Source organism: Strix uralensis, chromosome 2 (assembly GCF_047716275.1).
Source record: "Strix uralensis isolate ZFMK-TIS-50842 chromosome 2, bStrUra1, whole genome shotgun sequence".
Taxonomy (NCBI): domain Eukaryota; kingdom Metazoa; phylum Chordata; class Aves; order Strigiformes; family Strigidae; genus Strix; species Strix uralensis.
The window spans coordinates 115,725,287-115,739,445 of record NC_133973.1 but is presented as its reverse complement, the minus strand read 5'-3'; the positions used below and the strand labels follow the sequence as shown (position 1 = coordinate 115,739,445).

The following is a 14,159-nucleotide window of genomic DNA, read 5'->3' as shown; positions in this document are numbered from 1 at the left end:
GCAAGTTTTTATAATGTCAACTTAATTTCCAAGTGACACTAAGGAGCTAAGATCCCTAATCAGGTAATGCAAACATCTCTACTGTCCCACTACACTACCTGCATTTTGTCCTATCCCTCACACACACCAATATTCCCCTCATGACTTAAGCTACCCTCATCAGGATGCAAAGCTGCAAAAAGCTACTGAAAAACCTTTACAGCTACCAGAGGATGGCTTCCAGACAGTGAGTTGGACACAACAGCTCTCAGGTGTTGGTAACAGCATTATCAGGAACAAGGTCTTGGTAGCAGAGTCATACACTACTTTTTCATATGATTAAGCCAGATGAGAACAGAATCCCTTCAGGAATACTTAAACTACATATTCTGATAACCCTCTATTCCTTGCTTCTGCTCTTCCTGCTTTACAGAAAGACAAGTTGTCCATCCACAGAAAACAGTTCAACTCACCTTATAGTCAGTCAAGGAGAAATAAAAGTGAGAAAACATCCAATGTTACTGCCTATGTAGAAAGACCAAGACAGTAAGAAAATCTGTCATTTTCACTGCTCCTAAACCATATACTTTAGCATACAAGTATATAGTAAGTTGAGGAGAAAATCCTGTATGAGTTGCTGCACTACCTGGAACACCAGCATCCTTCCAGTAGATATTCTCAGTATTCCCCTTAGTAACACACACAATAAACCAGCTCGTGGAAAACATCATTTCAGCAGCATATAAAATTCCTCTCTCTTCACAAAGGCACTCATTGTGTAAACCATTCTTTGAACAATAACCCCAACATCTGCATTAACAGAAGCCTGCTAAATAACACTCCTCCTCAGTCATGACTGGAGCCATCTGTTCACCTAGCTAACCCCAGGCAAGTGTGGCAAGCACTGCCACAACTTGCTTAGGTTAATACCTCCCCACACTCCATGTTTCAGTGCACATTATTTGTGTTTCCAAACTGCAGTAACACCAACTTAATCATACCAATAGCAATCAAACACACACACCCCTCCCCCCCCCCCAAAATGAAAGGCTTCAAATGCCAAAGAAAATTCTCTCTGGCCTACAATTAAAGAACAGAAGTGCACCATAGCCTTATATACATGGGGATGTGTGTAAAACCCATATTTATTCTTGTCCTGCTAAGACTTACTTTTTTCTTCCTTTGTATTCTACACTTTTTAAAATACTTTTCTAGTTATTCTTACAACCAGATACTACTTTTTAAGAGGACACTTCATGGAGTTTACATAGTGGATTCTATCCCAATCTCACACTAAGTTTTCATGGGTTAGCCCTTGTGTCCAGGAGTACTAGGTTAGGTCTCATTTTTCTAAAACTCAGCAGACCTACTGAAGTGAAGACTTTTTCATGCATCTTATCCATGCAGCTCTACAAGCTCCCAGCTCTCACTACTGTTGATACAAAAAGCTCATCCCTTGCTGCTGCCGGATCTTTCCTCCCTGTCTCTCCTCCCCGGGGACTGCCAGCCAGATCCCGCTGTCCACTGCAGTCCGCAACCCCGGCTGCCTCGGCAGACACACAGTTGCGGTGAAACCACGTCTGGGCAGGGACGGGAGGCAGGGAGAGGGACCAGAGCCCTCCCTGCCCACGGCTGAGGGGCGCGCAGGCTGCCGCCTGGGAGGGGAGAACCGGGGATTGCTCCGTACCTGACCCAGTTGTCGCGGAACTTGCTCTGCTGGGGTTGGTTCAAGTAAATCGTGCGGGCTGGTGCCTCGTCCAGATCCGCCGAGGACGTGGCTCCGGACATCTCATCATCCGCCTTCTTATAGCCCGAGGGGGAACAGACAGGTCCTGCAGGGAGATCGCAGAGGGCAGGCGGTCAGCGACGGGCCGGGCCGGCAGCTCCCGGGGCCGCGGCAGCTCCCGGCGGGGCCGCGCCACGGGGAAGGGCCGGGGGCGGGCGGCGAGCGGCAGCGGCAACGAACACACCCTCCCTCCCCGGTGTTCACCGCGGCGGGGGCTGATAAATAATGGCCGGCCGGGGAGGGGGCGGCGGGGCCCGCCCGGAGCCAGCTGGCAGCGGGAAGAGCGCGGGGGTCCGCGCCCCTCGCCCCGCCCCAGAGCCGCGGGGAGGGGCGCGGGCCCCGCGGCGGCGGCACCGGCGCAGCCCAGCTCCCGCCGGGAGTCGGCTGGCGGGGGCCGGCGGCCGGTGCCCCCCCCTCCTGCAAGCTCCGTGGGCCCCGGCGTGGGGTGGGCCCCGGCGTGGAGTAGCCCCCGCGGTGAAGGCGGGGCTGCGGGCGGGCTCCGGCCCGTTGGGTTCGGCGGGGCTCCCCGCCCGCCCCCGTCCGAGCCCAGAGCCACAGGCACGGAGCAGCGCGTCCCTGCGTGCCCGGGCCGCGGCCCCGCGGGCATGGCACGTTACACGCGCGGCTGCTCGGCGAGCGGCCTTCGCCTCTGGCCTTACCCAGCGAGCAGCCCGCACGGTAGGGCCGCGGCCGGCAGGGAGCCTGGCCTCGAAGGTAAGGCCCGGGCTGAGACCGAAAAGAGCAAAAAACATTTTGCTTTACACCGACCACTTCAAAGCCGAAATACTTCACTTTAAGTAATTTTTCACCTGCAACTGGACTGGGGTGAATTGAGTCCTATGAAGCATTGTTTAGCTTTGCATTCAAAGAAAGCCAAAATACGAGGGAAAGGAGCTGTCTACTCTGTCGAGCCTCAAAACATTAGCTAAGTTGTTGCACGGAGATTTATTGCTTTCCCCTTCCACTCTGAGCCATGGAGACAGTTTACACCACTTGAGCTGTAAATATATTAGGTAAGAACAGCAGCTTATGAAGTAAGCCATGGATTTACAAGGTAGCCCGGGTGCCTCTAGGCAAGAATAAGACAACTGATTTCATAAGAATCTAGTCAAGGTGTTATTTTACCATTATTTGAAAAGATCATTCAAAGATAACATGGAGAAGCCAAATCCAGCAGCTATTTCTGATTTCTGTACAAAGCTAAGATGATACCGCAAACTGATCTGATCAGACAGTGGCTTAAAGGACTCTTTCAACAAATAGAGGAGAGCCCCCTGCAATTATGTCCTTAACTACAATTTGAGAGAAAAGCTTCACTAATACAACCTTAATATATCGAACACTAAATTTCTCACACATCACCAGTACTTGTCGTTTTTAAATGGAATATAAGCCTAAACTGACATCCTACTCTTTCATCCCAGACTTCACAAATAATTGATTCTTTATTGCTAGTGCAAACAGGCTCTGTATCCTCTAGCCAGGAGCCACTGGAGGGCAACATTACCCATTCATCTTACAATACAGTCCAGTATCCAAAAAACTGCAATGCTAGTAGCTTGCCAATAAAGCTAGTGTAATTAACAAGATAATATGCTTTCTACAGCACTGTCTCTTGCCCAGGGCAAATGCTGCACATGGTGAATCCATACTTTGCAAGCATTAAGCTGAACTTGTAAGTGTGAGGCTAATGAATTGATTTTCTTTCTTTTCAGTTGCCACTAATTCAGACAGCAAAAATCCGCCAACTGGATAGTGTTTACTCCGTGAAAAAGGACAAATTCAGAAAGTGAAATATCTAAGACTACACATTATGCAGGATTATGCCATTATAATACTATATTAGGTTACTCAGCCTAAAGAAGCTTGCCACAACAGAGGACCACTCAACCTTGCTGAGTGGGTATTTTCCCCTTCAGAAGACAGAGCTAAGAGCACTACTGGATACTTGCTGTTCTTTCCCATTGATTTCAGGTTGTGTAACCGCAAAGGAGATCAAACAACAGTACTCTTAAGAGCATTAAGTGCAAGGAAGCAGCTTTCATCTGTTGCCCTAGTCAGGCTCCAGAACAGAAGTGCAATTATTCTAGAATAAACATGCTCTAAAAACTGTTTTATCAAAGACCTATTTGTTTCACTTTTCCATGACTACTCCTGATGCTTGAAATCCTCCTGCTGACTAGTTCTCTTCACTGCCAAGTATCATGAAGCTGTCCCACAACATTAAGGATTAACTGAGTCAATACATCTAAAAGTTCAGAGATATTTAGGTTTATTTAATGCACTACACTCTTGGCTGCTCTCTAAGATAGGTGCCCCAAGGACAACAGCATTTGCCTTATTCTTTAGATGCACTGAAATATTTTCAAAGCAGACTTGTGGGAGTGTAGAAACAGTTATACTAAGAAGGTTTTCATTTTTCAAAGTGGCTCGAGTCAGCTGCTTCAACTCTTACTGGAATAAGCCCATTTTGGAAGATTATCCAGTAATCCTAGCCATCAGGAATGCCTTCCACCTCCCTCCCTTGTTACTAAGCAGATCACACCCAGAAGTCTGCAGACACAGTGACCTCTGCTACTGGTTGTAGATGCTCTCCTTCCCTGCATTCAGAAAGGTTAAGGAGCCCTCAGCTTCTGAGGCACTCCTGGTGGGCAACAGTCCCAAAGGCTACACCACCTTCAGAAGGCATCCCCCTCAAAGCCCTGAGAGCAACTTCACCTCTGCTCTTTGTTTCAGAAAGGCTATGGATAAATACAGCACAGATTTGACCACCTCCAACAGTGGAAGTCTGAGCAGCTCTTACTCAGTAATGTTTACTTCCCTGTATCCAAAGGGCTCTGACTCATTGACTTCACTTTAGGGCATACCAACCTCTCACTCAGGGAAGGTTTCTCTCCCACAAAGCCTGCATCTTCTGTTATTTGCCCAAGGACTTGCAATATGGCCATGCAATTTATCTTGGATAAAATTATTCATGCTTCAAGTAGCATATTAATGGTAGACCACTGTACCTCATAGCCTGTTCATTTGGTATGTTTAGCTACATCAGATTTTGGATCTTCTAACTATATTGATCTTAAGTCTGTATCATCTCACACCTACATCCTGTATACAGATGACTAAACTCATTCTAAGTGTCATGTTTAGAAGTCAAGACTATTTGATTAAAGGAAGCTGATTCTACAAGAATAACCTCGCATGGTTTGGTGTTCTAGTAGGGTAGCTCTCTTCACTTGCTGAAGATGTCGTCTCTGCTCTTATCTCCTGAGCTTTGCTGTTGGTCTTGCTAGTCCTCTTCCCAGTATTCCTCCTCCTGCTCCCGCAAAAAATAATAAAATCCATCACCAATGTCATGCTCTCAGCTTGGTAACTTGTGCTTCAGGGAGAAAGGAAAGCAGAATTTTTGTACTGATCAAAAGTTGTCAGGAACAGAATCAAAACATGTCATTAAGTGATTATTCCCACTCATCTTCAAGAAAAAAAAAACCTTGAGAAGTCTCAGTCAACTTGAGTAGAGCAGAAAACATCAAAAAAGTAACCAAAGCCTGACATTAAAAAAAAATCTCAGGGGATACATGCAAGCAGTCTATCCACAGGTATGCTGTGGAAGTATAAAGAGCTAGTAGAGCAGCATGATTACTAGAATAAGACACTATGATTATTACCTGTTTTTATGGAACTTAGATCCTTATGGAATTTCAGTAGTGTCCAATACATCTGGCTTCAACTCTGAGGCATGAGACACTTACTGCAGGAATCTGTTTCCCACTGTGCTTTACAAGTTCCATGAGTCACACTTGAGTTATAAACCCCCTTTCACAAAGCCCATTTGTTTCTTCAAGGCTCTTACTTCACACTATTTAACAAGTTTATTTTCTAAAAAAAGATGGGATTGAGGCTTGACAAAAATATATCACGAGATTTTACAGCTTTCTCTTATCATTAAGAGAAACCAGGCTTGATGCACTGACAAATTCACATTGCATTTGTTATCACTTGAACAGCAACAAATTATAATTTAAACACTCTTACTTCACTGGGCCTGCAAAGATGATATTTTCCATGTGTATCTGTCTCTTTAATGTCTGCTCAGTAATAATCATATCTTCTCTTTGATTGAGTAAATAAAGTGTTGTGAATTCTGTAGTGTTTTTAAAGATGAGTCACTGTGACCTCTGACAGTTGGCAAGAAACCCAAAAGAACTCTTACTGAAATTTTACCACTTTTCTCTTAAGTAGATTAGCCAGGTAGTTACTACTTCTGATTGTCTTGGTGAGGTGCTTGATTGGCCTAACATGTGTTCCATTTTCAAGAACAAGCGATAATAGAGCAGTTAAGTACCTCACCAAGACAAACAGAACCACAAGCTATGAGAAACAGCAGGTTTGTAACGGACAAGTTCACTAGACATGCTTCATCATGTCAAGTTTAGAACCTAAAGCAATACTAAGGGAGCAATACTAAGGGTCACAGCCAAGAATCATGCTACTCATCTTGCACACTGGTTGCAGGACTAGGATCTAGTAGAAGAAAGGACACAGCTAAAGCAACTGACCCCACTTGAACAGAGTTGGACTACTGTCTCCAGAGATTCCTTCTAACCTCAATGACTCTGATTCTAAGCTTAGACAGTCACAAGTCAAAGTTTAAGTAGCCAGAGTTCCTTGTTTCCCCCCAACTGTATTAAGAGACATTTGAAAGGCAGCTTTTCCTCAGAGTTTGCGAACTCAACATCTGAGATGTTAAGACCCATATTTAGAGAGGTGGCAGACAAGTTTGGACTTATGCCTTCACTGAAATACAGAGTTTGCTCTTAACAAGTCACCCCAGACTCACCATCACTTTCTTGGGTTAACATCCTCTTCATAGGATGACCTTCACAAACCAAGTACCAAAGATGACACCAAATGAGAAATTCTTCAGTTGAGAACTGTCAACAAATCTATATAAAGAATGACCTTGAAGCTTGACTAAGTGACACATTTTCACCTGAAACACATTCTTTCCCACACTATTTCATTAGCTGCCTTCACTGTTCAACAGAAACACACTTGAAAATTGATCTAAAAGCACATAAAATTAAGAGATCAAACAAGCAGAGCACAGCACGCTCTCACAGGAGATGCGGGGCATGAACTCAGCTACCAGGTCCTCCAGGAGTGCTTTGTTCCCACCAGAACTGAGGTACCTTCACCTTGAGTTACTACTGGTTCATGTGAAAAAACTTGGTGAACAGCATTAATGTTTTATTTTTTAGAAATTAGAAAAGTTCTACAGAGTTCAGCAGTGTAAGATTGTAGCTAAATGTTCTGACACACTCAAGTCTAAAGAAAAGAAGTTCTGGAATAATTCATAGTGCAGCTTTCATTTTCTACTTCTTGAAGAATAATTTTAAACATGCTTCCTTCTTTGTAGATACATGACCTGCGAAGTAAGATGTCCTTAGATCATCTGCATGCTAGTACCAGGGTTCATAACAGCAACAGCCTTGAAGTTAAAAACTGCAGTTCTCTCAAGAACTATGCAAGAACTGCACTGCTTGAAGTTATGAGAGATATGACTCTTTCATTTGCTAAAGCAGCAGCAAACATGGCACATTATTCCTGCCCAGATCACATTCACCCTGTATCTTAGCAGTAAAGCAAGTTGCATCAAGAAAAGAAGCTATTATTGCTAAGTAATATATATTTAGTAGGTGGGCTTTTTTAGATCTGTTGTACTTCAAGCTGTTTTCAAGTTCTGTAAACAGCACCCTTGATGTTACTAATATGCATCTTTCAGGAACTTAAAGCTTTCAGCAGGTATAGCTAAAGAGTCTGGTATTCAATTAACTTTCATCATGGAAACATGAACAGTCTTGTGAATTTTAACAGGCAGTTATAAAACAGAGGGGAAGAGGATACATTTCCTCAGCTTTCCCCAGGGAGTTCCTCAGGGTTTGTGGCCAACTAGAACAGGCCCTTTACTAAAAACAATTTTTCGTATGTGATAGTAACAAGTTTAAGATTTCCACAGGAATGCAAGTGGTGAGTAAGAAAAAGGAGCACAGAGTAAAGTTAAGTCTATTTTAGCCTAGCATTTCACTAGCACTGAGCGTCTGCTCTAGTGGCATCTAATCAGGTTGGAGGGCAGTTACCTAAAAAGGCAGTAGTGCCAGTTCTGCTAACAGTAGAACTAAACATAAGCAGCAATACTTTAGTATTTTTAGAGTGGAATACTAACATTCTGTGCTTCAGTGTAGAACAACAAGGAGGCCGTAACAAATTCTAGTGACAGAAGATGGTTGCTAGCTACATGAGAGAACACATGTACGCAACCTTCCGAGTATCATCTGGAAATGCTTGTGACACCGGAAGCAAGAGCTATCCCCTCCATCTCCCATCATTCCAGGCATTAGGAACCCTGCAACAGGCTTTTTACACTAATAGGATGAAATGCTTGCAACTGTGCAACACTAACAAACTTGACAACAAATTAGTACAGTTAGGTGTCTGCATTAGCATTTCAGTAACTGGGTGACTACTTAGTCAGATCAAGCCCCTCCAGTTACCAGCTTGTACAGTAAGACACACCAGCAGCATTAATAGGCAGTCCCAGGAAAGGTACTGGTTTTTTTTACAGGTTAGAGATGATGTAAAACAGAGAAGTTGGAAGTGAATTCAGTTCTGGCTCTCTACCTGGTAGGTACATTCTCCAAAAGCCTGTAATTGTTGGTTTGGGGTTTGTTTGTTTTTTTGTATTTTATGTAGTCAAATCTTCCAGCAGAACTACCAGGATACTACAGAAGCAAAACATCATATTACAGTTCTTCCACAAGATCTTATTCTTAAAAGGTTAACCTGAATCTATGTCTGCCAACAGCTAACGCTATAGTGTGAAGATCTTGTGTTCAGGTCAAGCAACTTGAGTGCTATGGAACAGTCCTACAAGTCCAACTCAGGACAGTGAGACTTAAAGCTAGCAGATAACTCCTCTGTTCAAGTCAGAATACAAAGAGACATCCACACCTTTGTAGCAGATGTTTTAAGAGATGCACAGCAAGGAAGAGAAGCTATTTTATGCACAGCAGAAAAATCAGATTAGAAGATAGGATATTTTTGCTATGCTAGATACAGACCAATAAAGAAATTGAGACTCAGATGAAGACAGTAGCCCCCAAAAGGATATTAAGAGTAAATAAAACTTCAGAAGCATGACAAGAGATGACTGAGCAAAGGATGCTTATTTTCTTAATTCCAAGATGCAAGGAGGAAACTCATCAATCAAGCTAACCCAGATATTGCAGCGGAAATTAAAATGGACACAGGCCTGTAACTGTTACAGAGGCTCTCAAATAAACCACCAACCACCAAAAATTAAAAAGTTATTATTATTAACAGATTTATTATTATTAACAGAATTAACTAGCTCTCTGTAAATTACAGGTTCAAATGTCTGTGAGAGGAGAACAGAACAACTTCCTAGGGTTTAACAGCAACCCAAAACACAGAACAAAGCAACACTCCCTAGGGTTTAACGGCAACCCAAAACGCTCTATCACTCACCTAACAAGTGAGGGCTCTCAACCTCGAGGACCTGCTCAGGGCAGCGTCCCGACCCATGGCACCTCGAGGAGTTTCCTTGGGCAGCGTCCCGACCCAAGGACCAAGTCCTGGACCGCAGCTGCTGCTCCAGGGCACCAGCTCAAAATGGCTCTCCCAGGGGACTCCATTTATACTCAGGCTGAATCTGACCTGTAGTCAATAGCGGCTCCCATTGGCCAAAGGCCCCAGTTACCAGGAGGCCCTGAGAACAAAGGCGGTCAGGAGCTGCTGCCCTTCAGCAGCCATGAAGCCCTGTTTTCACTGGGCGGATGCACCTGCCACAATCCACCCCGTGACTACAGTCATGATTCGGCTGGTTTCCTTGAAGTGGTGGTGCAGTCACCTCTTGCCTCCAAGGTTAAAAGGCAGTGCGGTCCCGGTGAGTCTCCATACTCGTTGTGTGTTGTCATCCCTAGATGATTATACAATCAAATCTTAAAAAAAACCACCAACCGTCCAACCATACAATGTATTACAATCAAAATTGAAGGAAGCTGATTAACCATTCCAATTAGGAAGATTCAAACATATCCAATTAATGCTTAATAGAGCAACAATTGCCTCAAGTCTCTTGCCACTTTCTTCATTTTTTGACCTAAAGTGACATTAACACAATAGCACCAAGTCCAATCACATTCTTCTGAATGCTGCCAATTTCACAAGATTCATTCACCACCCCGTTGTCATCCAAGTCTTGATTGTCCATATGGATCCCCATGGCCAAGCAGGATGTCGAAGTCATCTGTTCCTCCAAGATCCTAACAAAAAAACAGAACTAGGCCTCGGATCAGAACCCGGGCATCAAGTTAAAAATTAGTAGTTATCTATTGGGCACTAATATGGTGAGTTCTTCCACCTTTCCCTAAGGCTTCCCAAGCATGTCAGCTATGCCCATTAGCTTGAGGGTAATATGGTGTATGAAACACCCACTTGATGCCTTGTGTGCCCACTCCTGGACCACCCCGGCAGTAAAGTGGCTCCTGTTACCTGATTAAATTGATTTGGGTGTTTCCTTCTCTATCTGCCGTGTGTGGCAATAATGATCTCACTGCACACAGCGCTTCCTCGCCCGACTGCCACAGGAGGGGGCGGGGGGTTTCCAGAGATCTTAACCCCTTCTCCTGGCGTGGTTTTAGCGAGCTTCTGAGCCAGTCCGTAGCAAGCAATTGTCGGCGAATCAGCCGCCCATAACCGGCTGTTAATTGCCACCTTTTGTTTGGTTTGCGGACTGGCCACACCGGAGAATTCTAAGGGGAATGTGTACCATTCATAATCTTTTTCAGTATCATTAATCACCTCAAAAACACCCTGTTTGGCAGCAGTTGGCAGTGGATATTGAGACACACAGGTAACTTCCGCGCCCCTAACTCCAAAACTCCACACTGCCGTGTGGTAAACACCACTGTTTACTGCCAAAACATCAAACTCTAGTATTTTTCCTTTGTTCTCGAGTTCTGCCCTCCAGCAATTGCACCAACTTCGAGATGTTACCAGTAGATTGCCCATGTAATATCGCCCGGGGTACCCCCATGCCAACGCCTTCCGCCAAAGAGGATTCCTTCCTGAATCATGAAACCGACCTGATTTATCACGGGGCTGTTTAAACCCTCTACGAGGAGGCTGCTGGGGGGGAGTTTCCGACTGACTTGCCGAACCCTCCGGCTTCCATCCCCGCCCCCACCCGGGTCAGTCCAGCCCATCTCTCACCCATAAGTAACCAGATCATGTAACACTTCTGCCCACGTTAACACGTGCATGCGAGGGGCAGGGGGGGTTCGCTGGTTGCATTCAATAGCTCTTTGCACCCTTTCTCTGAGGGACTGGACATGGATCTTTAAGGCAGCCGGGAGCCCTCTGATGAGAGGTTTAAGGTGGCTGGGATCCACTGGCGTGGCAAGCGGGATTCCGCACCGCCCCCTCTCATACATCTCCTGAATGCCAGCCGCCTTCTGTACTCCTCTCCTTAGGGTGCACACACCCAGCCCAGTAAGCCACTCGAGATGTTATCGACTGGTACCCGCTGGTCCGTCACTTAAAAACACTCTGGGACCCCAGAAACCTCCCACCTCGTCATCACTCAACAAAATTCGATCCCCCCCCTGTCAAAGAAACTCTCCACAAATACTTGCTTTCAGTTTCACCCGGTTTATGTGAATATTTAACCTGAAGCTCACTAAGCTCGGGTCCCCGTCCAGGGGGTTGTACGGACAGAGGTTCGGGGGTTCCCACCTTGTGGACCTGTACGCCTTTGTTTTAATAAGAGGTCGCAAGTGTCTTTCCTCCAATTCCTTTATTTCCTCCGAGCCACTTTCATCAGACTCTCCCCAAATATCTCCATCCCACTCCTCAAGATCTACATTTGTAATTAACTTTCAAATCTGAACAACACTAGGAGGATTTTTTGCTCGTGCCAACATAACTACAATTTTTTTTTTCCTAAAAACCTCCTTCTCTCTCTTTCTCATAACAGTTCTGTCTTCAAATAATCAAGTTCCAACCGCTCCTCTAAGGCATCTCTCTCCACTACTACAAAATAATCCTGCACCTGAATCAAGCAGGCACCTAAAGTGGCACACATTTTTCCTTCACTTCCACTATTCCACCAACTTCCCCGTCTTTGTTCCAACTTTCTCACAACTTCCACTAGATCAAACCACCTCTCCTTCACCCATTGTACATCTCGGGGAGAAGGGACACAACTATACTTCTGTAATAACTCCTCTATCAACATCCTGCCGACTAGGCCAATTTGTTACAGAGGCTCTCAAACCACCAAAAATGAAGAAGTTGTTATTAACAGAATTAACTAGCTCTCTGTAAATTACAGGTTCGAATGTCTGTGAGAGGAGAACAGAACAACTTTCTAGGGTTTAAGGACAACCCAAAACACATAACAAAGTGCCACTCCCTAGGGTTTAATGACAACCCAAAACGCTCTATCACTCACCTAACAAGTGAGGACTCTCAACCTCGAGGACCTGCTCAGGGCAGCGTCCTGACCCAAGGCACCTCGAGGAGTTTCCTTGGGCAGTGTCCTGACCCAAGGGGAGAGCCCTGGACCACAGCATGCTGCTCCAGGGCACCAGCTCAAAATGGCTCTCCCAGGGGACTCCATTTATACCCAGGCCAAATCTGACCTGTAGTCAATAGCGGCTCCCATTGGCCAAAGGCCCCAATTACCAGGAGGCCCTGAGAACAAAGGCAGTCAGGAGCTGCTACCCTTCAGCAGCCATGAAGCCCTGTTTTCATTGGGCAGATGCACCTGCCACAGTAACTTCTCTCCTTTCTTCTTCATAGCTATGCAATGTGTGTAATTATAAAAATTAACTAGACTAAGAAGGGTATCGTGGGACAAGAAAGTTAAGCAATTTCTGAAATCCATGAATATTATCACATCGGTTAAAACTCATGCATAGTTGCCTATAAGAGTAGACAGTGAATTTTTCTGCAAGAGATGCTACCATGCAGGAGGAACTTCTATCAAGCTTTCCTGAAAGAAGTCATCATGCTGGAAAGAGGTCACCTGTCAGCATACTCCAAGAACAATTCTGGGGATAATTTAATTGAATCAGTCAAAACCACAACACAGGTGAGTGGCCACTAGTTTGGGCTTGCTTACTTTGAAGACTAGACACACAGCATACAATTGTCAGTCTTAAAGAGATTCTTTAATCCAGTCTTCAGGAACATAAGTGTTACAAATCATTCAGTACAAACACCTAACAGTGCACTTCAAGGATCAGCGCAAAGAGGGCTGCTATAAATTGGGAGCTCAGCTAAGCCAGAAGAAAAGCTTTGCCAGTGAAATGTAGCTACAGAAGAACTGCCGTGTTATGACAGATGCCAAGATACTCATAGTATAGGTAGATCAGTAGTTAATAGATGATTCATTGATCTTGTTAACAGACACACAGCATCAGTAGCTCTTACAGTAGGTGACTAGAACTGCACACATTTCTGAAAGACTTGTAGCCTTAGCTGATACAAAAGCAACCACTGAAGTTACAGAAATGAGAACAAGAACTTCATTTGCTTGGTCCTGTTAATGTAAACTTGAATAGGAATATATGCCTTGTGAAATTACATTGCTTCCTTGTGTTTATCCCCAATTTAAGACAAATTTGACAACGCTGAAGGTCTTTCTAAATAACCTTAATTACAAACCAGAAAGTTCTTAACTCCAAGAAGTTCAAGGCACAAAACACAGCTTGTTTTGAAAAGCAGCCTCAATTGGATTGTGAATGGAATTGCATGCTGCAGAGACAGCTGGAGCCTGGATTTTGATGCATATGCCCAAATTCATTTGGATGAGGCAGCTAAATGTTGTCACTAACAAACAGAACAGATTCTTAGCAGAACACTAAAAACACTTCAAAGAACTAAAAAGCAGCAACCGGGATTATGCTACTGCAGGAGTATACGGTTTAGCAGAAACTATATACAGAGAAGAAAATTAAGATGCATGATCATGCACAAATACAGTGTATTTCAAGAGAGTTGTCAGAATACTCAGGTATGGAAGACCAAAGGTGCCTATGGTTGCCTGTGGTCTGAGTTATGGTCTCCTTGGCGCATTTCTTTTTGCTTCTTTGAATGGTAAAATGAACGCCTCGGTTTCTATTCCTCTAACAATGCTCATATGCAGCCTTGGTGAGACCACAAGAGGAATAGCACTTTGCCTAAAATAGCTCTTCTCCATCTCCCAAGTCATTTTGTACCTGCTCACTTAATGTCAAAAACAAGCAACTTCAGCTGATAATACTGAGCTAATGAAACTGCATGAGACCAACATAATCTATTCTTATTCTGC

The 14,159-nt window shown here is 44.5% G+C and overlaps 1 protein-coding gene across 3 annotated transcripts in view; it reads right to left on the bottom strand.

Annotated features, from left to right (window-relative positions):
- The window catches only part of ATP8A2 (ATPase phospholipid transporting 8A2), a 355,523-nt gene that overhangs the window by 309,186 nt on the left and 32,178 nt on the right, over positions 1 to 14,159 (bottom strand). For all 3 annotated transcript variants that reach the window (XR_012627702.1, XM_074859964.1, XM_074859965.1), the window contains one exon: positions 1,667 to 1,811. Coding sequence is in view for 2 of the 3 variants with exons in the window: in XM_074859964.1 (XP_074716065.1) it covers positions 1,667 to 1,811 (145 nt within the window). In the remaining variant the exon portion in view is untranslated. The remainder of the gene's footprint in view (positions 1 to 1,666; positions 1,812 to 14,159) is intronic.